The sequence below is a fragment of the Gymnodraco acuticeps genome, unplaced genomic scaffold, assembly GCF_902827175.1.
Source record: "Gymnodraco acuticeps unplaced genomic scaffold, fGymAcu1.1, whole genome shotgun sequence".
NCBI lineage: Eukaryota > Metazoa > Chordata > Actinopteri > Perciformes > Bathydraconidae > Gymnodraco > Gymnodraco acuticeps.
Genome location: NW_022990074.1, coordinates 120015 through 143662, shown reverse-complemented (window position 1 = coordinate 143662; position 23648 = coordinate 120015). Strand labels below are relative to the sequence as shown.

Genomic DNA, 23648 nt, shown 5'->3' with positions numbered 1-23648 from the left:
GACTCTTGACAAGGCACACGTGTTAATTGAAAACCGGGGACGACCTCATGAAGCTGACTGAGAGAAGCCAAGAGTGTGCAAAGCGTTCATCGAGGCAAAAGGGGCTACTTTGAAGAATAGAACATACAAATAATATTCTGGATTTTTTTAACACTTTTTGTTGTTGTTTTTTGTTAATTCCATATGTGTTCGTTCATAGTTTTGATGTCTTCAGTATTAATCTTCAAAGTAGAAATCAATAAACATGAACCAAAACCATTGAATGAGAAGGTGTGTCCAAACCAAGCGGCAAACTCTGGGGAAGAGCCGGGACGCCAATACGGAAGTGCCACACACTGCAGTTCCTCTAGTGGCCGATAGGCATTCAAGTTGTCCCTTAAGGTTATTTTTGTATTGAAATGACCCATTCTATCCAACATGGATAGCTTCACAGCAGCATTGGATCAAAAACTAAATAAAGCTTATCAGTGGTCCACCACAAAATAACCATGTAAACAAATTGAGTGCAGTAAGAAAACAAAAATAACTGTATTGGAAAGAGGTAGCTTGACGAGCTTCACAAGTTCACATTCAGTCACAAATAATAAAATACAAATGTGGCTTAGTGCAGAATTCTAGCCTTAAGACTAACTAGTCTAGTATTAATGCAATGAACAACAGCAGCTTCACATAACATGAATAAACAAAGTATTATATTTCCATCTTACTGGAGTAACACAATTCAAATATAAAATGTAAACAAAAACATGGATATACAATTGCAAGGCACTGGTTTTTTTTGTTTGTTTTTTAAATCAAGGGACGGTCAGCTCTTGAATGTGAGCTGCACTCTTACTTCTTACTCACTCTCACTCTCCGGCTTCACAATTAAGTGGAGGTTTTTTTTAAGGAAAATCAGCATCTCTACCCTGTCAGGTGAGAGCCGGTTCCTTTTCTCATCAAGGACGCTGGACACTGCACGAAAGAGTCGCTCACTGTTGTAGGAGCAGACACAATAGTGGTGGCTCAAAGCCCAACTGTGCTCCGCGCCGTCCGTTAGATGAGCCTGGTCAGATTGATAAAAGAGGGAGTTCAACACACCGGCATAAAGTTATAACAATAATCTGATTTTAATGGTAAAAAACACCAATACAAGTTTACAGAGTACTCCGGACTCCCAGTTCTACTGCTGTGCGATGCAGGTATCGGGACCAGCCAGTCAGAAACAGGGGGCCTTTGCATGAAGAAACAACAGTATATATGGATATATTTGGAGGTGGAGATGTGTCGGCTCTTCCGTCCCATTTTACTCCTAAGCGAATTAGAGTTCTGGGAAAAAGTATCTTTCTTCTGAACAGAGCGTGACAGCATCGGAACTATACAAGGTCAGAATCACTTTGTATCTTATACCTGGGTTAACTCCTTTACTTTCCCAGGGAAGATTTCACACAAACTATTCTTTTAAAACAATCAAACATTGTACACAGAAATATTGGTGCTTCGGATTATTCCCAGCAAGGACCAAAGAAAAAGAACATGTGTGTGTGTTAGTGAGGGAAAGTGTATGTGTGTGTGTGTGTGTGCTGATAAGCAGAGGCGTATGTGTGTGTGTTGCTGATATCTGGGTTAAGGAGTTTATGTGTGTGTGCTGCATGAAGACAGGAGGGGGTGTATGTGTGTGTGTCAGGGTCTCTGGGTTATGGAGTGTAAGTAAGAAGGTTTATATATATATAGGATTACTTTAAACAGTCCCAAATAATACATGTTCACTTCAATACAGTTCAAGATAATACCTGTTTACTTTAATACAGTTTAGAACAATATCTGGGTGCTTTAACCCCTCTTTTGATCTCACCTTCAGAGATCAATTTATATACAGCATTTGAAACATAACCTACTGTCATTCCTTTCTACTGTCTGTTCCCCAACATTTACATTTATATATAAATCCATCAGAAGCTAGGATTTAGAGCACTTTTAAACCTTTAGAAACAGTCCATCATAACAACTTTTAATGACAGTGGAGGGAGACCAAAATATGTTAAAAATGGTCCTTGTCGGCTGAGTCATCGTGCTCGTCCTCCTCCGACGCGTAAGCCAGCAAGGGCATTTGGTACGAAGGGGAAGGGGCAGCTTCTCCCTCAAAAAATGGGATAATGAAACAGAGTTCCTCAAAAAATGGGATATTGGAACAGAGTCCACCCCGGCTATATCAACCTGTTTCAGCGGAGAGTGGAGTCCCCGGTGCCGACTTGGCTTGCCGTGTCTTTGTCCCCCCGATCCGCTGACGGCGGCTTCTGGGCTGCCTGCTAGAGCGATGTCTTACTCCTCCTCCGGCCCGCTGATGACGGCTTCCGGGTCGATGCTGGAGAGATGTCTTCCCGATGCTCCGGCCCGCCGATGACGTCCTCCCGATGCTCCGGCCCGCCGATGACGTCCTCCCGATGCTCCGGCCCGTTGATGACGTTCTCCCGATGCTCCGGCCCGCTGACGACGCCTCGAGGTCCTTCTCCTCCAGTCTGCTGATGACAGCTTCCGAGTCGACCTCCTTGACGAGAGCCAGATCCGTCCTGATGTCGTCCCCTGGTCCTAGCAGGTGGTTTCCCCGCTGCACACTGGCTCCAGCTGTCCCCCTTTCCTCCTAGACGGACGGCAGAGATCCGCTGGGTCACTCGGTCGGGGCCGGAGAGCCTGGGGTTGAGCCACTTTGTCCTGATGACCTTCAGCCAGACGAACTCCGCTGTGTCGGCCTCCTGGGTCCCTCTTTTGGCGCCAGCAACCTGTGTGGAGAAATCTGATACAAATCCCTCAAGCCTACGCTCAGGGCTCCGGGGCCCTCAGCTGTTTGACCCACCACTGCGTAGGCCGCTTGGAGCCTGTTGGTGGGGTGTCTTAAAACAACAGCCGTCTGGGAACAGGTTTTCTAAATTAATTGTAGACCTCCTATCTGCCAGTGCAGCTTCAGAATCTTAATACTTGGACTGTGCCAACTAAATAAACCTAAATAAAACATCTTTAGGTAAACTAAATAACATATTTCAATAGCTCTGAATTTCTGACAAGCATCCGTGTTTATTTTTAAATGAAATCCTATTTAAAATCTAAATATAATATGAACTGCTAATGTCTCTGGTAAAGAAACACACTAATGTTATGGATTCAAAAGCAACTAAAATCACGATACTACCAAAGTGAATGATTTCCTGGTGATACTGCTTCAACCTGTCAGTGCTTAGATATTATCACGCTGAAAAAATGAATACAGAATTCCAACAAACTGTCATCAAATGTCTTTCTATTATGAATTTAGATGAAATGTATATCCCCATAATGACCTAAACAATAAAGTCTATGGCTTTTACTTCTTTACCCGGCTAGTTACATGATGTTGTCTAAATTAAATTCTGTCTCATTACATTACTATGTTTTAGCTTTAACTGTAATATGTTCTTTCTACATTTCAAACCTCAGTTACTTTTATACCTGTTGAAACATTACTCACAGGTCAACTTCTTCAGTATTCCATTCTGGAGTTACATCAGTAGCCCCTTGGCCACTGATTCTGCATCTGTGTTACCTGCTATAACTCAACCAATATTAGAGACATGTCAACATTCACCAAACAGTATCTTATCCCCAGATATGGAGCAGGTCAATTCTAAAACTGTCAATCAATGGTCAGACACTCCCCCTTTTTTACACATGAACTCATGTGTAACAAAATCCTGTATGGGAAGAAAACCTTCAGGTAATAATTGATTATAAGAAAATACCAAACATTATTCCCAAATGTACATCCATCATTTCCACAGTAAACACTTCAGTGAAATTAAGTGTTTCTCTCCATCTTTCAGTCCTAAAAGAAACAGAATCTTCATGTTTTAGTTTGAGGTTCACATTCTGCAAACAGCCACTGCCTGTGGGAGTGAAATATCCAGTAGATTAGAAACGGGTCACACATTTTAGGAAACCTCTCATTTCCCACAGAGCCCCAAAATAATGGGTTAGGCCAAAAGCATGCTTGATTAGTCATTGTTTTAAATCATGCAGTTGCACTGATCACATGCAGACATACACTCACTCACACTGTCAGGTTGTAAAGTCAAGTTTGGTCAGGTTCACCCCAGAGTCAGTCATTCACAGTGCCTTCTCAAGTCACACTGTCCAGGGTCAAAGGTCATTTGGTCTCAGTCTTTTTGGCCACGTGTCGTGCTCTGCAGAGACTTTGATATTTCAGCAGGCCAGTATCCTTTGTCTACAAAAATCTGTCATATATGGAGCGCCATCATTTATTAATTCACGATTACAACTATAATTTTCCAGATATCTCTAACTTTTCATTGGGACAGCTGTTTCCCACACTTCCCACACTTCCTGCAACTTGGCACAAAACTCACTTCCTTATAGTTCTACTACTGCAGTTCATTAACACCTAATCCAGGCATCCTCAAACTACGGACTCCGGTCCGGATCCGGACCGAACCACCACTGTCTCCGGACTCTGAGCAAATTATAGTTTTCATATGTATTATCTCTCTGTATTATATGTGAGACATCGCCACAACGCATTCGCAACGAGTCAAAATTCTCCGCTATGTCCACTGCAAACAGCGCTCTGCATGTCTGACTGTTCCACTGTGTTCCACCTGTGTGTGTCAACGCTTTGGTCCAATCACATTCAGCATCCAGTCAGCGTTTTTTCCCCCCAAACAATCTGCGAATCAGAGGCACAGTAGGGCGGGTCTTCGCGGAATGCGGGTGGGAAAAATGTGTGTGTCTCTTTCAACCTGTCTAAGTCAGAGCGAGAATTAAAACAAAAACAAAATTCAGAGCGAGAGTTAACAGCTCATCTAGTTCCATCTGTACTGTAGCTAGTAGCCTAGTTTCACCTACCGGGGTGGCAACTGACACCCTAAAAATAGGCCTTGCCACCCCAGCTGCCACCCCAGTTGGCAGCTTTGTTTTGAAAGAAAAGTTGTGGCTCATCAGACATTTATGAGAGAAAGTCTCTAATGTCCGAGTGCAAGTGAATGCAGCACAAGATGCACGTCATGCACGTCCCCCGGTCCTGGCGCGAGTGTGGACATACGATTGGCGGCGATTTCATTTTGAACTGGACGGCGCAAAACGAGAAGCATTCGGACCCAAGCACTGAAGGAATGAGGTATTTGCGGTCTACAATGACAGAGAAGAGACTGTCAGTTTGGCTGTACTCAGCATTGAATCAAAACGCACTAAAGCTGTTGATCTTAATACGTTTGTGAAATGGTAATCGCCGCATTCAGCTGTAATAGACATGTCAACTTGATGCTCTGCTCACGGATGAGCATACACAACTATTAAAGGTGGGGTAGGTAAGTTTCAGAAACCGGCTCGAGTGCACTAAAATGTGAAAATACACAGCCGAAAAGAATCCGCCCCTTCCTTCAGACTTCCTTACAGAGCACCTCCTCCAACACACATGAACGCGCACATGACGTCAGCAGACTGGTGAAAGTGGCCGCCTGGCGAGTCATTGAAGTACTGCTGCAATGCACGCCCAATGAGGGCACGAGATACATTTGTGCGTGCACGAGATGGAAGGCTGACAGACAGGGCGGCAATCCAATCCGTTTAGCCGGCCCGGCTAAACGGATTGGTTGTACTTTTTACAGTACCACGGCTTCCACAGATGACATTTTTTAATGGATTTTTTGTCAAATACTTCAGATATTCATTGCTATCGGGATGTTAAGAGCATTCCATGGAATATAACAAAAAGTGTATCTCGAGCCGGTTTCTCAAACTTACCTACCCCACCTTTAAGATGATGACCTTACGTGTGTAAATATATTTTTTTCTTTGAGGGGGTCTGCCCCCAAAAAACAGTTTTAAGTCCTGAGAAAGTCAAATAAGACGGTGTGTAAAACTTCACTGCCCAGCCAAAAAAAAGTAACCACTTTGATTGAACTAGGCCAGCAGGTAAGGGCTTTCCACTGGATAATAACTGCAGTATAAAAGAATGCATGACTGAAGTGATGGAGACCATGTTGAAGGCAAACAAAAAGAGGAAATAACAGGTCAAATCAAGCAAATCCCCTCTCAGATTGCACAGCAACCAGAAGAACATAAATACTGGCTGGTGATTTGATTCATCAGCTTTGTGATGGAATAAAAAATGCACAGTGCATTTCCTTAGCTGTGGGTGAGTCCACTGACACCACTGACAATGCTCAGTTGCTGGTGTTTGTGAGTTTTTATGATGAGGCAAAGGGGGAGTTTGTTGAAGATGTGTTGGGCCTGACGAACCTCAGTGGACACACAGGGGGGCAAGACATTTATAAAGCAATAATGGGAATGCTGAATGAAAGAGGGTGCAGCTGCCTTTATTCATAACTGTGCAGCTCTTACACTGCGACTCTGAGGGGTCAAGCACAGACACAATAACAATGAAAACTGCTGCATACAGATTATTTTTGTTTTTGCAACCTCATGTTAAGAATCTTGTTGCAATTATTTAAAAGTTTGAATGACCGTAATAAACGGACCTTTGTCTTATTGAAACATTTATTTTGGACCTTTAAGATTTGTATTTGAGTACCCCTGACCTAATCTATATTAACATGTCTAATAGATCAGAAACTTGTGCATATAATTATTTTCTTGAGTCAAAACATTATTAGGATCTGTAAAGCTCTGCTATGTATTTCATAACTCATTATATTAATTTATCTTCAATTCTGGTGCACTTAAAGAACAATGTTACCCTCTATAACAGTGCGTGGAACCCTGGGTGTCCGAACATGCAACAATTACTCCCTACTTTATCAAGGATTTAAAAACAGAAGTCATTTCGTATGTCCATCCGAAAGCCCTCCTATGGTAATAACTATGTCACCATGGTGAAACCAGTACCTCAAATTGAAATACTATACTTTGTTTAGAACTAGTTTTCCCTTCAACATGACCTATATAAATAAATATTTGTCTGATCTTATAGAGATGTTACTAAAACTCTCCCTTTGAACTGATCAATACTGTAACAAATTAAAACACTACCAAATGCACACATGAATAAAAACTCTAAAAGAATAATTTGTAAATATGATGAAAAGATTGAAGAATATGGTTCTACACTGTACTCCTAACTCCCAAACACCCACTACTTAAAGTCTAGTGCATACTTCCATCATGCCCCCCCCCCCCTTTTCCATCAGTGTGTTTTAGGATGATTTTTCACTTCACAATAGTTTTCCTCTTTACCGCTATTTTTAATTTACCAATTGATTAATTCATGGTTAATACATCTTCTTATCTTCACTTATTTATCAAGTCAATTCAAGTTCTTTAAATGTGGTTCTTTAAAATACATTAGTAGATACCTTGTGGAGTATTCACAATAACTAACCCTCTCTATGAAATCCGTTCATCTTTAAGCAGATACTATTTTTACATTACATTACATTACATTACATTGCATTTAGCTGACGCTTTTGTCCAAAGCGACTTACAATAAGTACATTCGACCAGGAAGACACAACCTTGAAGAAAACAGAATCATATAAGTATATCAGGTTTCATAGAGCCAAACATTTCAAGTGCTACTCAACTGGCTTTAGGTAATCCAGTCCTTTATTGGTATAAAAGTGCTTCGTTAATCGTTCTAACGCTCGAAGTGGAGTCGAAAGAGATGAGTTTTCAGTTTGCGCCGGAAGATGTGCAAGCTATCTGCCGTCCTGATGTCAATGGGGAGCTCATTCCACCATCTTGGAGCCAGGATAGCAAACCCACGTGTTTTCGCCGATGGGAACTTGGGTCCCCCTCGCAGCGAGGGCGCAACGAGTCGTTTGGCTGATGCAGAGCGTAGTGCACGCGCTGGGGTGTACGGTTTAACCATGTCCTGGATGTAGGAAGGGCCAGATCCATTCGCAGCACGGTAAGCAAGTACCAGTGTCTTGAAGTGGATTCTAGCAGTTACCGGAAGCCAGTGAAGGGAGCGGAGGAGCGGAGTGGTGTGGGAGAATTTAGGAAGGTTGAAAACCAGACGAGCCGCTGCATTCTGGATGAGCTGCAGAGGTCGGATGGCACATGCAGGTAGACCAGCCAGGAGGGAGTTGCAGTAGTCTAGGCGTGAGATGACGAGAGCCTGGACCAGAACCTGAGTCGCTTTCTGAGTCAGCTGGGGACATATCTTCCTGATGTTGTAAAGCGTGTATCTGCAGCAGCGGGTTGTAGCAGCGATGTTTGCAGTGAAGGACAGGTTGTTATCTAGGGTCACACCCAGATTCCTTGCAGTCTGAGTCGGGGAAACAACTGAGGTGCCGATGTTGATTGTCAGGTCAAGAGTTGGACAATCTTTTCCCGGGAGGAAGAGCAGCTCAGTCTTGTCAAGGTTGAGTTTGAGGTGGTGAGCAGACATCCACTGAGAGATGTCAGCTAGACAAGCAGAGATGCGTGCGACGACCTGGGTCTCTGAGCGGGGAAAGGACAGAATTAATTGGGTGTCGTCAGCGTAGCAGTGGTAAGAAAAACCATGCGGGCTAATGACTGATCCGAGCGAGTTTGTGTACAAGGAGAAGAGGAGGGGACCAAGAACAGAGCCCTGAGGGACCCCCGTAGTTAATTGACAAGGGTCGGACTCAGACCCTCTCCAAGTCACCCTGTAGGTACGGTCTTTCAGGTATGAGGTGAGGAGGGAAAGTGCAGAGCCTGAAACTCCAAGTTTTTGGAGAGTGCAAAGGAGGATCTGATGATTCACCGTGTCGAATGCAGCAGACAGGTCCAACAGGATGATGACAGAGGAGAGGGATGCAGTTTTGGCAGTGTGCAGTTCCTCCGTGACAGCAATGAGAGCAGTTTCTGTGGAGTGACCTGCCTTGAAACCAGACTGGTGCGGATCCAGAAGGTTGTTCTGATTGAGATAACAGGAGAGTTGTTTAAAGACAGCGCGTTCAAGTGATTTAGACAGGAACGGGAGGAGAGAGACAGGCCTGTAGTATATAACATCAGACGGGTTGAGAGTGGGTTTCTTTAGGAGAGGGTTTACTCTTGCCTCCTTGAGACTGTTTGGAAAGTGACCAGAAGTTAGAGAAGTGTTGATGAAATGGGTGAGAAACGGTAGAATATCAGGAGCGATAGTCTGAAGGAGGTTTGAAGGGATAGGGTCCAGAGGACAGGTGGTAGGGCGGGCAGAGGTAATGAGGGTAAGAACCTCACTTGGAGAGAGAGGGGAAAAGGAGGTTAGTGTGTGGGTGAAAGGAGGGTCTGGTGACCCAGCGGTGAGTAAAGGTGAGTCAGAAAAAGAAGAGCGAATATCATTAACCTTTTTTTCAAAGTGGGTAACAAAGTCGCTTGACAGAAGTGAGGAGGGGGGAGGAGCTTTTGGAGGGTCCAAGAGGGTGGAGAAGATGGAAAATAGTTTTTTAGGATTGGAATAGGAAGATTGGATCTTATCTTGAAAGAAAGTGCTTTTTGCCTGAGAGATCGAAGCAGAGAAAGAGGAGAGGAGAGCTTGATAGGTTAGGAGGTCGTCACGGTGTTTGGATTTCCACCATTTCCGCTCTGCTGCCCTAAGGACGGTTCTATTAGCACGCAGTGCATCATTTAGCCAGGGAGCCGGAGGGGACTGACGAGCCTGCCGAGATGTCAGAGGACAGAGCGAGTCCAGAGTGGATGAGAGAGTAGAGAGGAGAGTTTCTGCAGCAGAGTTTGGAGGCAGTAGTTGGAACGAATCAGAGGAAGGGAGGGCTGAGAGCACCGACGAGGCAAAGGTAGAGGGAGAGAGGGAGCGAAGGTTACGGCGGACAAGTGTAGGATGGGAAGAGATTAGTTTGTTATGTTTGGAAAGGGATAGAGAGAATGAAATGAAGAAGTGATCGGATGTGTGGAGCGGGTTTACAGAGAGGTTAGAAGTAGCGCAGTTCCTTGAGAATATGAGATCAAGGACATTGCCAGCTTTATGAGTCGGTGGGGACGGAGACAGTGAGAAAGCAAAGGCGGTTAACAGAGATATTAGTTCGTCTATCTTCCCCGTCTGGAGGTTGAAGTCTCCGAGAAGTACAGCGGGAGGGCCAGTTTCAGGGATGTGTGAGAGGAGATGATCTAATTCCTCCAAGAAGTCCCCCAAGGCGCCTGGTGGACGGTAGAGAACAACAATGGTTAACTGTATAGGATGGGTTACTGTGACGGCATGGAACTCAAGGTGGAAGGAGTAAAGTTAGGTAGCTTGAAGAGGGAAAAGCTCCATTTGGGAGAGAGCAGGAGACCAGTGCCACCTCCTCTGCCAGTGGGTCTGGGTGTATGGGAGAAGGAATATGCAGTGGAGAGAGCTGCTGGGGTGGATGTGTTGGATGGAGTAATCCAGGTCTCAGTGAGAGCAAGGAAATCCAGAGACTGCAGGGAGGTGTAGCCAGAGATGAAGTCAGCCTTAGGAACAGCTGACTGGCAGTTCCACAGGCCACCTGAAACTAGATGTTGGATCTCAGTGGAGCACGTGGGATAGACGAGAGCAGGCCGGTTATATCGATTAGGAGATACACGGGGCCAGTGATAATTGCGAGAAGACACATGAACAGGAATGGAGAAAATACACATGATTATAGCATGAGGGGCTAAACAACAAAAGTAAAAATTAAAAACGCCAACGATACTTAGCTCAATCAAAGTAGGATTTGCCTCCTCTTTGCCTCCCTCGTGACTCCCGTAGGACTCTAATGTCTTTGTCAGTCTTACTCCCGTAGGACTCTAATGTCTTTGTCAGTCTTAGCCTGTCTGCCGCTGAAGCTGCCGCTCCAGGAAAGAGCTACCCGAAATGGACGCCTGATTGCTCAGTTCTCACAGCTGAAGTTAATTAGTTAACTATCTACAGCTGATGGGCGACAATAGACTGGCCCTGCCTATGTTAATAATGCAGGCTTGAGTGCTGAGAGCTGTAAAGCAGGTTTCGCCTGAGCAGATCTGAGATTTAAAATCTCTCAAAAGCGATTTAGCCGTTTTAGCTACAGTAACAATTATACAGAGTCGAATAAATGAAACCGAGAAGTCTAATTAAACAAGAATATAACTTACAGTGGTTGCTGCGTCAATAGGTAATGTTGTCACCGGGTCCAGATGCACACTGAGTTCATCAGTTTCTAAATGCGGTATTTAAATGCTTTTTGAGCTAAGGATGACTGAGTCACGCGGTTCTACTTCACGCAATCAATAGACTGGCCCTGCCTATGTTAATAATGCAGGCTTGAGTGCTGAGAGCTGTAAAGCAGGTTTCGCCTGAGCAGATCTGAGATTTAAAATCTCTCAAAAGCGATTTAGCCGTTTTAGCTACAGTAACAATTATACAGAGTCGAATAAATGAAACCGAGAAGTCTAATTAAACAAGAATATAACTTACAGTGGTTGCTGCGTCAATAGGTAATGTTGTCACCGGGTCCAGATGCACACTGGACTACTATTTCCTTATTTATCTTTTGTTCATGATAACAATGGTATAACAACCACACGTTTTACCCATAGCTAGTTTCTATAACAAGATTATTATGTGTGACATAATAATCAGATGTCTTGTTTGCTAACCAAGAATATTAAACTTTAATCTTTTCAGTATTCCAGACCATCATTTAAACCAGCAGCCTCTTATCTAAACATTAAGCATTAAGGTTTCTACACCCCCCCCCCGGGAAACTCTTGCACAATTATGCTGTAAAATCATTGCATCATTCCTTCAGAGTCTGAACCATCTGAGGCAAGCATGTCTCAAGACCTTGTCATAATGAGCACAGTCAGTGATGCAGCTGTAGTCAGGGGCAGGGTCCCCAAAAAAGCTAGGACCGGCCCTGGTCAGTGGGCTCCAAGGAAACTCTCCCTGGCATTGGGATGAGGGAAGGAATCACTTGGCAGACACACGTTGTCCTCTGTACAGCAGAAATCCCCCCAAAACCGCAGTACCTCTTCACACCACTGTTGCCTTGACAACGAGGCACAAGCAACATGTCAATATCTCCTCAGAGATGCGTTCTTTGCACACTTCTTCTGTTTGCAGTGAGCAACTCCTCACCAACACACTGATTCAGAGAACCCAAAAGGTGGTGCAGAACTATCCAATGCTGCTGTAATCACATTCAGCTACTGAGAAAAACTCAATTTAAATCTCTCTCCCAACGGGTTACAAAATAAAACGGCTGAGGTCAGGAATGCTGAAACATGTGAATGTTAAAACAAACTAATGGTAGTAGTCTGCCTATTCTTTATTACTTCAGTTCTTAGTTAATAGGCAAAACAAGGACACCCTCCTTAACCACTAAAGGCTACTAATCTTTTATCTACTTGGTTAATGCTATTCATTTTCAAATTGTGTATCTAAGTGGTGTTACAAGCATGGTGAGGTTGTAACAGAATACACAAATAACTGTATTCAATCCGCGCCGTATTTGAAAACTGTAATGAATTAAAATCAATGTTTAAGGACGTAATATAAGTTAAATATATTGTTAAGCTAATTACCGTTTTATTGTGAAGGCATCTCTGGTGAACAGCGGTCTGTGGCTTTTATTTTGAAAGGCCGCTCCGGAAATATACTCCGTAATGTGAACAGTGAGTTTGACTTCCAGAAACACGGAAAGTTACTATAGCAATCGTTCTAATGCATGAACTAAAGTCATGAAAGAGACAAGGAGGGGAAAAGGCGTGTGGAAGCAAGCAATGAACTGAAAATGCCACCAATCCTCTGTTTTAACGTGATGGCGGACATTGAAAACCGAAGCGGGCATAAGCACCCCTGTCTTACACATTAATAGATTCCTTCTGACTGACAAGCGTTCAAAAACCCTTCTGCTTATCACTTAGGCTACTTCTTTTTGTTTTATTCATAACATAAAAATACAATTGTGATGAATAGCTTGCTCTTTTTCTTTTACTTTTCTTCCATAATTGACTTCGTATCTATTATCTGACTAAATTACTTGTATTTATTAATACACTGGACAAATCTTGTCGTCCTATATTCTATTCTGAATTCAGAGTTCCAATCCCAGAATATTGTTACACCCTGTTCGCCACCAGAGGGAGCAGCTGACCACAAATGAGCTTCCTCTGTCTTGATGAAGCTCTCAGCTCTGCAATTGTCTTGTGTATCTCCTGCTATGCTCTATTTTCTCAATTATTACACAGATTCGACGTAAAAAGTTCACACAGAGTTTATTCCCTTATACATTCTGTCCGGCTTTTTTTTTGTGCGATGTATATTTCAACAGATAATTCTGGTCTTTGCCGGTGCTTCGACACCCCTATATAGAGATGCGACCGACACAAGGAGATTAACCCAAACCAAAACAAATCCTTTATCGTCACGTTTAGCCGTTCAGATCACCCCCACAGCAAGAGTTTGCGAGATCCGGTCGTTTCAAATTGATTTTGAAAGTTGCGTATCTCCTCTTGAAAACCCACATATAATATTCAGTCTATAGTCTACATAATGTTCCCAGCGAGTCAGCCGTGCCGGACTAAACTACCTCACGCTCTCGCTGGTTCACTTTTTTTTTCTTTTTCTTCTTCTTTTTAGTGAATTAAGGAACGGGACTTATAGCTATTTACCCGAGTCTTACAAACACTCAGTGTCTTAGCTGCAGAACTCTATACCTGACTAAGCACTTTAACTCGGTGCCTTAGGTCCGGACTGTTCTACCTGACTCTAAGCCCCTTCTTACTTTAGTGAGTTAAAGGTACTGGACTGTAATACCAGACTCTTCACCAACACTTAGTGCCTTAGGTACAGGACTCATCTACCTGACTCTACAAACACTGTGTTCAGTATTGTATTTTTTACCATGACTAAGGACACTGAGAACGCCGCTGACAACTCTAAATGTTTTGTAGTATAGCCAATCACAGACTTTGACAATCAACAGGTGTCTGCTCACCTTTGTATCTGGACGTCCTGATTTAGTTGTCAATGGTGTGCAGGTGTCCTCCCCTGGACTGAAATTCGTCCGCTGGCTGTCGGTGGTACTCCTAGAGACCAGCACTCATCACGTCGGGGTCACCAGATTGTAGGAGCAGACACAATAGTGGTGGCTCAAAGCCCACCTCTGCTCCGCGCCGTCCGTTAGATGAGCCTGGTCAGATTGATAAAAGAGGGAGTTCAACACACCGGCATAAAAGTTATAACAATAATCTGATTTTAATGGTAAAAAACACCAATACAAGTTTACAGAGTACTCCGGACTCCCAGTTCTACTGCTGTGCGATGCAGGTATCGGGACCAGCCAGTCAGAAACAGGGGGCCTTTTGCATGAAGAAACAACAGTATATATGGATATATTTGGAGGTGGAGATGTGTCGGCTCTTCCGTCCCATTTGACTCCTAAGCAAATTAGAGTTCTGGGAAAAAGTATCTTTCTTCTGAACAGAGCGTGACAGCATCGGAACTATACAAGGTCAGAATCACTTTGTATCTTATACCTGGGTTAACTCCTTTACTTTCCCAGGGAAGATTTCACACAAACTATTCTTTTAAAACAATCAAACATTGTACACAGAAATATTGGTGCTTCGGATTATTCCCAGCAAGGACCAAAGAAAAAGAACATGTGTGTGTGTTAGTGAGGGAAAGTGTATGTGTGTGTGAGTGTGCTGATAAGCAGAGGCATATGTGTGTGTGTTGCTGATATCTGGGTTGAGGAGTTTATGTGTGTGTGTGCTGCATGAAGACAGGAGGGGGTGTATGTGTGTGTGTCAGGGTCTCTGGGTCATGGAGTGTAAGTAAGAAGGTTTATATATATAGGATTACTTTAAACAGTCCCAAATAATACATGTTCACTTCAATACAGTTCAAGATAATACCTGTTTACTTTAATACAGTTTAGAACAATATCTGGGTGCTTTACTGTCCACAGAGAAACCTGGTTGCAACAGCAGCCAGTGAGGGGAACCGTGAAGCATTATCTTTCCAGTAGTGTAGAGGATTGCTTTTCCTAGGGCTGGTTTGCTCTGAGAGATAGGTCTGTACCTGGACATCAGCTGATGTACTCACGGACCGGGCCTCGAGCTGATTCTCTTCCAAGATCTCGTCCAAGACGCTGCCCAGGCTGCTGCTTGCTTCTTGGCGTGGTGTGTTGCGCATAGGCTCTGCTGCCTCTGGCTCTTCACTGGCAGCCCTCTCTATCTTCGCCACCTCCAGGATGAGGTTATCCGTGGCAAGCCTCAGATTGTCTGACTTTGTGAAGAATCTGAAAATAGATAAATGTAACAATTACCCACAACAAAGAAAAACATAAGACAAGACACCACAACAGTGAAGTCAGGCAACTGCCTTACTTCTATACAAATCTAACAGACCTACATTTAAAAGGAAAGACAAATAGAAATTGGCTTGAATAATGAATACTGGTGGTTGGTTTGATATACATAATTCATAACGTAATAGATACGATTATAATAGCATTCAAATGGTACATTAATTGACTGTACTTGCCTGTCTTTGTATCTTGGATCCACTAGAGTGGCAATGCTGTACAGTGGCTCCTCCTCTACCTCAGCAAAGCGGGTCTCCACTGCCTCTAGGAGCGTGCTCTTCATCGTTCTGACCCCCTGGTCAGTGGTCTTCTCCCGAGAGAGTACACGTTTGAGGGCTGTTTGAATGAATTAAATGAATGGATGAATGGTTTATGTAGAATATAAAATAATTATAGTAAAATAAAAACATTTCTATTCTTTTATTTAAAAATATAGAATATTATTATTATAATAACTACCTGTTATTGCAGGGATGACATCAGCTGCAGATGCATTGGGATTGCTCACATCCCTCATGAGTTCCTCAAATGGAGCTAACACCTCAGCTGTCTTCTCCATCAGGGTCCACTGGTTGGCTGTCAGTGTGGCTGGCAGGCTGTAGATGCTCTGCAGCATGTAGAGGCTGCTGTCACATCTCACTTGCACGTCCTGCTGTAGACGCTTGACGTCCATCTTCAGATCCTTCTGGATATCTTTCAGCCGGGAATAGGCCAACGGGGAATGTTTGAAATGTCCAATAATTTTCCTCGCGGTGGCCAGTGCGTCTATGACGCTGCGCTGAGACAGCAGACCCTCATGCACAGCAAGTTGGAGCGTGTGTGCGACACAGCCCACACTCGTTACTTCCAAATCATCCATGGCTTTCACCATATTTTGCGCGTTGTCCCGCAAAATGACATGGACCCGTGGCTTATCTATTCCCCAACTGTTAAGCATCCCCTCGATCGCCTCTCTCACACGATCTGCTGTGTGAGATCCGCGAAAGTTCTGAGCTTGCAAGGTCGCATGTTGCAAATTAAACTGGGAGTCGATCCACTGTGCAGTGAAGCTAAGGAGTGACATTGGACACACAGAAGAACTCCATATGTCTGTGGTAAATCCGAAAGCAGGCACGTCTGTTAACAGGGCTTGCAGGTGACCACGAAGCTTGTTGTGAAGGGCAGGCAGAGCTTCCTATGGAGTCAGATTTGGGTCAATATTCTAGCGCGTAAAACAAGCTACTCACGAGCGGAAAATGTGCTTTTACACGCGCATAAAAGAGACAGCCCTCTTGCTCGCTCGCGGGAGTATCAGGCTCGCGGAGTCTGTCTACGCGCGCGTGAAAAGTTTCTGGCACTTTGGGGCGGAGCCACTGGACTTTGATTGACAGCTGCCAGGAAACCCGGAGTTGCCAGGTTTGATAAATGCCTGAACTGCCAAGAGCCGAGGAGTGACGGCAGCAAAATCAGTTGGACGAGATTGAATGGTAAAGTTGTCCATACAAAACTATTATATTCGTAAAGTGTACAGCTAATATATATATATATATATATATATATTAGGGCTCTCAAACGATTACAATTTTTAATCAGATTAATCACAGCTTAAAAATTAATTAATCATGATTAATCACCATTCGAACTATGTCCAAAATATGCCATTTCTTATGTATATTGTTGTGGGAATGGAAAGATAAATGAAAGAAGGCGGATATATCCATTTAACATACAGTATCTATGTTTATTATAACATTTTTCTGCGTGTCAAAATGAAAGACAACCCACACACCTATCAATCATCAAACCGTGGGGTCTGAATTCATTACGTGTTGATTTCTATCAACGGGGGAGTACTTCAGGAAAGTCGACAGAGGGGGGGGGGGGGGCGGCGGCGGCTAGTGGAGTACTTCGTGACCACAGAGTGTGAACGTTGTGAAGTGAAGGGGGGGGGAGAGAGTCTCCCTCCGCAGCCGATTGGCGTAGTTTTGGCACAATTCCGTTGTACAGACCGACGTTAACAGCAGCCCTGTCTGTGCACACGGAGACCGACTCTGTCGTCCGGTGATCTAACCGCCTTCTGGAAAAGCTTCACAAGTACGTTGGTACGCAAATGCGCTTTGTGACACAAGTGACGGTACGCATTTCAGATTACGCACATAACCTGCGTACCAGTTATGTGCACCCCTGTACTACAGCAAAAGTATTCTCCGTCGGGACTTCCTGCAACAACACCACGCCGTTATCAAAGATGTTCTATTGAGAAGACGATCACTACGTGACAAAAGTTTTCAAAACCGTGGCTACTGAAATCAATCTTACTAACTGCTGTCTGTGCAATTTACTCCGCGCGAGTTGGCAGACTTTATTTTGCTTCCTTTAACATCATTTTTCATGGTGGGGCTAAGCCATTTCTTGGTATGGGTGTAGCCTACCCCAGCCATACCCTGGCGCTGCCACTGGTGGCACGTATGGGGCGGGCCATTCTGCACATGCGTTAAATGCGTTAAATATTTTAACGCAATTAATTCAAAAAATTAACTACCGCCGTTAACGCGATAATTTTGACAGCACTAATATATATATATATATATATATTAATTAATTTGATATAAAACAATATATTTTTGAGTGGGCTGTATCTGTCGAAAATTGCATATATATATAAATATAAATATAATTGGTTGTAAAAATTGTTTTTTTATTTGCTTGATACAAATGGACATTCTTTATAACCAATTGCTTTATTATCACGCATTTGTAATATTTGTATGCTAGAACTGTTGTATTATTTTTGAAAAATAAAAAATAAATAGCTCACTTGACATTCATTTTTATCCTTAATTATCTGTCCAACACTGAAAAGGTGGTCCTTGTGAAGAATCTCATCACTATATTCCCTCAGCTGAAAGTCATTTACAACAATAGTTTGCTGAAGATTAAGTTTGTTTTAACCAAGGTATAAGGTTTTTTAGGTGTGATTTTATGAATTATCTATTCTGTCAACATTTGATGAATTAGAAAAATATTAATATTTTTAAATGTTAACAATTATTTTCTTAATGACATATTGTGCTAATGAAATCCTTGTAAATAAATGTCCAATGAATGTATTCTTGCATTCGATTTTTTTAATAAAAACCATATCCACCACCTGGTACTTCCAGTAATCGTCATTGACACACAATGTGCAGATATAACACAATCAAATGTTAATTCTGGTTAAAGTATAACACAAAATGTGCAGAAATAACAAATGAGTGTGTTCATCTTGGTTACACATTTATGACACACAATGTGTAAAATGTGCACATTGTGTGTTAGGGGCATGAAACACATTTTGTGTGTAAAAATGATTTACACATAAATAAACACAACACGTGTTGTCCCTGAGCACACTCTGTAGGTGTGTTGAAATTCAACACGTGTGTCATTTTTGACACATCCCTTCTAAAAGAGTGTACAGCAGACAGTAGCTAGCAATTTTCGACAGATACAGCCCACTCAAAAATATATTGTTTTATATAAAATTAATTTATATATATATATGCAATTTTCGACTGATACAGCCCACTCAAAAATATATTGTTTTATATCAAATTAATTTATATATATATATATATATTAGCTGTAGAGCCTCTCGCGAGAGAGCGCAGAGCCGCTCGCGGGCGCAGAGCCACTCACGGGGGTTTAATCTGCGCGCAAGGGTCATTTTTTGTGCGTGTAAAAGCACATTTTCCGCTCGTGAGTAGCTTGTTTTACGCGCTAGAATATTGACCCAAATCTGACTCCATACTTTCTCTGTAAAGTAGTGACGAGAAGGCAACTCATAACGTGGCTCCAAGTGCTCCATGAGACGGCGAAACTCCACGTTCTCATTCATAACACTCCGTTCGATGTCTCACTATGGGATGCGCCTCAACGCGCATGCAAACAGAAGCATCAATCTCATTACGCCAATCCTGATTGGCTGGTGATCTTGACGTCAACGTCAGGGAATCCACCCACCCTTTAAGTAGCTTGCGCTACGACGCAGCGTCATTCAAACACCTCTTCTCGCTTCAGAGCACATCTCGACTTATCAGTAACCGGGCTAGCTTAACGGTCCACAGACTGAACCCAAAGCTATCATTCGGTCGACGGGCGCTTGCCGGTTACTTTTTTGCTTTGCAAGAAGACTGAGCAATATTAACACACCAGTTAATATTGTAATCTGCCTCGCCGTTCTTTCTGTCGAAATAACGGTAAGGTTTGATTTTTTCTTCAAGCTAGTAACATACCTGTCGCTAGTTTGTTCTTCCCTCCACACCAACACCACGGCAAAGAGGACGTTCTCTTTTCTCTCTCACACCAGAGGACACAGAGATAAAAAAAAAGGTATTAACACACCAGTTAATATTCTTTAAAGAATAAAATCTACACCGTCGCCTTTTTTCCTTTCGGACTAACGGCAAGGTTGGATTTTTTTCTCAGTAACGTACCTGTTACTAGCGTGTCCACTCCACGCCGACACCCCGGCGATCGAAGATGGACCCTTCTCTCCCTCACACCAGAGGAGTCAGCATCTCGTGCGGGCATTGTACCCGCTTCACCATTAAGAGCCTCCGCCGACGGTTAGCGCGCCAAGCTAGCTTGTCGGGACAGGACCCCCTCATGTCCGCTGATTTGCCGGCCAGCAATCAAGACATGGTGGCGTCCGCCGCAGAGATTGAGCCCCGTGCTGTGTCAGACTGGGGCTCAACAACAGCGACAGCCGCTGAACCGGAGCCCCACGCCGTTTCAGGCTGGGACACGGTGGCGGCAAGAGCCGCGAGAGCGGAGCCCCGCGCTGTGTCAAGCTGGGGCTCCCAATTGGACCTCACCATGGTTCCACCCGCGGAGGATGTCCTGGAGTTGGACTATATGGAGGACGAAGAGGATACCTCTGAGTTCCTCCTGTCTGACTCAGATGAGGATGACATCTTCGTTTCATCGGCTCAGGTTGCAAAGCCGGGAGCGATGTCCGCTCCCCCAGGCGAGAGCACGCAAGCTTCGCCCATCCTAAGCATGGACTTGCTGCGTCCAGGCTGGACATCCCATGGCCTGAAGTGGCCAAGGAGACCTCCAGATCTCGCTACGAGGGGAAGAACTTGCCCCAAGCAGCGAGGACGAAGAGGCAGCTCCTTCCAGTCTTCCCGGATATGCTGGACGAGGTGTCGGTCTCGTGGAGAGACCGTCCCTTTAGCAGCAAGGCCCCAATCCAGGGTGCCTCCTCCCTGGACTGTGACGGTATGGAGAGGCTCGGCCTGCTCCGCATGCCGCCCATGGAACCGCTGGTGGCAGCCCACCTCCAACCGAGGCTGGCTTCGACACCGAGCAGGAACCCCATGCTACAGGCAAAGGCAGACCGGTTCCAGTCAGCGATGACCGAACGGGCCTATAAAGCCACAGCTTTGTCCGCCAGGGCACTCAACGTATTCTCGCTGCTGACCGCCTACCAGGCGGAGCTCTGCGAAGACATGTCGAGCAAACCTGAGCCTGCCGTGTGGGACGAGATCGCAGCGATCACGGACATTTGCCTCCGTGTGCAGCGCTGTGCAGTCCAAGCCACGGGCAAGCAGTGGCGCCTCCAGAAATGTTTCATAGGGGTGGCCAAATGGGGCCACTGAAAATCTTGGGGTGGCCCACCAAAACCAAGCATTTAATTGTTGTAAAAGTATAGACTAGATGAAAACAATGGCAAAGAGAATCACCTACTGATATACTTTGTTTTCTTATTTTACATTTTCTGATACTATTCATCTGAAGTGAATATAATACGGATATTAACATTTTACTTCAAACAACATTTAAAAGAACCTTGTTTTGTGTTATGTATACATGTGTTGGTGATTTATTGTTTCGTTTTTTATATAGTTCTTTCCTTTTAAAAAGACAAATACAGCTTAATTTAAATAAGTTCCTTTATTGTAAGGCACAAAATGTTCAGCATTCTCAACACATACAATACACAACAGCAACACAACATGTTCTTCAGTTATATTATGTCTCTAGGTTATAACTTGTTTTAGACTGAACAAAGATGTTTGTGTCACACTGGGATCAAAGATGATTGACATGACTTTATTGAATCAAGTTTTAAAACATGACTATTTTATTTCAACAGGACCCAAAAACACAAGGGGTATAACATGGTAAATACATACTGTGATTGAACACAAAAACACCATCTATTATTGACCTTATAGCAAATTCAAAACATTATAAATGATACAAAACACCACCTTTTAGTATTAGACAGAAAATAGGTGACGAGACATATTTCTATTTTTTTAGATGAGCCACTGTGGTGGCATATATACATATAGCTTGTATTCCATTTGTTTTGTATATGTATATCTATATTTTATAAACAAACTGGTTACTAGGGCTGCACGGTATTGAAAAAAACTGACACCGCGATTTCCCCCCCCCCCCCTGCGGTATATATTGCGGTTTTTTAACCTGTTAAACCCCAAAGTCTCGGCGGGGTACTTTGCTTTTTTTTTTCACGACAGTGTCTCAGGGGATCGTAATATTTAAGAACCTATTAATGTGTTATACCAGATTAACAGAAATAATCTCAGCTAACTGACGATACAAACCATTTTTACCAAAACAAAACCTAAGTCTCATAAGAAGCATCTAAATGACCCCTGAGCGAAAAATGCTAACGCACTTTGGCACAGAACTCAAGATAAAAGTACCCTTATTACTTATCGTAGCTGCACTTACAAGATATCCGATTAAAGCTGAGGTTCCACAGATTATTTAGGTATATAGTATCATCACTGAGTGATCTGAACTCGGACAGGGGAAGCAAACACAGACATCACAACACGTACCTTTACGTAGCTTCTAGGGGAGATGTCTCACCGTAGCTGTCAATCTGATCAAAAGACGTGTTCAATGGCACTAAAACGAGAAAGAAAAAACGCGGCTGAATCGGTTAATCCATAGGTTTTTTCCATAGGCCAAAATAGTTCCAGATGGCAGATGTTGCTTTTCTTCTTGGAAGTAAATCTTCATTCTCTCCGGTATTGTCCTCCTGTGCCTCGCTCATTTTTTACCAGTGTTTTTTGATGGTCTGCAAACTAGCGGGGCGGGGCCTGCTGTGATCTGATCAAGAATGATTGTGATTGGTGGTTTGCTGTGCATGCAGGGGAAGTTCTACACACACCAGCACATGAACAAATAAGGAGTGAGAGTGACGCGTAGCCAAAACCGGAAGCTGCATACACTCTGGTGGTGGCTACCATTAGCAGCTAACTTTTGTGCTCCGATTTTTACATAAAAATGAAATTATGGATTATAAACAATTGCTTCAAAGCCACAGATACATTATCAACCTATGGATCAACCGATTCAGCCGCGTTTTTTCTTTCTCGTTTTATGCCATTGAACACGTCTTTTGATCAGATTGACAGCTACGGTGAGACGATCTCCCGTAAAAGCTCCGTAAAAGGTACGTGTTGTGATGTCTGTGTTTGCTTCCCCTGTTGCGAGATCGGATCGCTTAGATACTATACTTAAATCATCTGTGGAGTCTCAGCTTTAATCGGATATATTGTATGTGCAGTTTCGATAAATAATAAGGGTATCTTTATTTTGAATTCTGTGCTAAAGTGCGTTAGCATTTTTTTTTTAAATGAATAAAACCGCACGTCCCTGCGGTGTGAATACCGCGCATGCGCATACCGCGGTTATCGCCATGACACGGTATATCGTTCAGCCCTGGTTACCCTTTTTTTTAAATTAGCATACAGAACATTATGAAAACAAACTTGACTAATGGTCGGCTGATAACCTCAGAACACAGAAGAGGAAAAACTGCATAGATTCTCGTTTCATTTTGAAGGAGCTGCAGAAAGTGTGTAAAACTTCAGAATTTGTATTGACCGCCACTCAAATGACAGCGTTGTTTTCCCCCAAAAGTGGGCGGGGCCGTAATTTTTGCCCGGAAGTGACGTAGGTGTTACTCTCATCTATAGGAAGATTGGGGCTGCTTCTCAGGTCGATTAAATGAATTCCTTGCTTCCCTCACTTGCGTCGTTTCCCTGCGTTTAGTCCCTCCCACCAGGGAAGCATGGAGGGACGCAAGGAAACCACGAGAAGCAGGGAAATGAGTTTTAAGAGCAATGGGACGTCCTTTCCTCCGGAGCGTCACGTGAAGCGACGTCCGTTTGTGATGACGCTGCACAGCTGATCGTCTGACAGCAGCTCTGTCCCCGTTATTTCCACACACCCCCCCGCCTCTGTTAGTGCACATTTACTGACACAAAGATTTGTATCATCTGTTGTAGACCCAAATAAATAAAATAAAATAAGAACTCATTCTCAAAAAAGATAAACGCCATTCTTAAAATTTATAAACGAACAATAGTTTGATTAATATTGATTAGAGTGCAC

At 43.5% G+C, this 23648-nt stretch overlaps 1 protein-coding gene across 6 annotated transcripts; it reads right to left on the bottom strand.

Moving 5' to 3' along the window:
- Positions 1 to 3497: 3497 nt before the first annotated feature.
- On the bottom strand, positions 3498 to 16471 carry LOC117546055. Of its 6 annotated transcripts, none has more exons than XR_004568933.1 (5): positions 15705 to 16471; positions 15425 to 15552; positions 14960 to 15179; positions 13872 to 14066; positions 3498 to 3556 (listed from the first exon to the last, which is right to left on the bottom strand). XR_004568933.1 is itself a non-coding variant. In XM_034216137.1 (4 exons), exons 2-4 carry the CDS (start codon positions 15526 to 15528, stop codon positions 13980 to 13982), a joined length of 411 nt encoding a protein of 136 aa, XP_034072028.1. In that variant the 5' UTR covers positions 15529 to 15552; positions 15705 to 16471; the 3' UTR covers positions 11411 to 13979. The 6 variants fall into 5 exon arrangements, 3 of the variants coding, with proteins under 3 accessions (XP_034072028.1, XP_034072029.1, XP_034072027.1); XR_004568932.1 differs by having other exon boundaries at positions 3500 to 3559; XM_034216137.1 differs by lacking the exon at positions 3498 to 3556 and having other exon boundaries at positions 11411 to 14066.
- Between the last annotated feature and the right edge of the window lie 7177 nt (positions 16472 to 23648).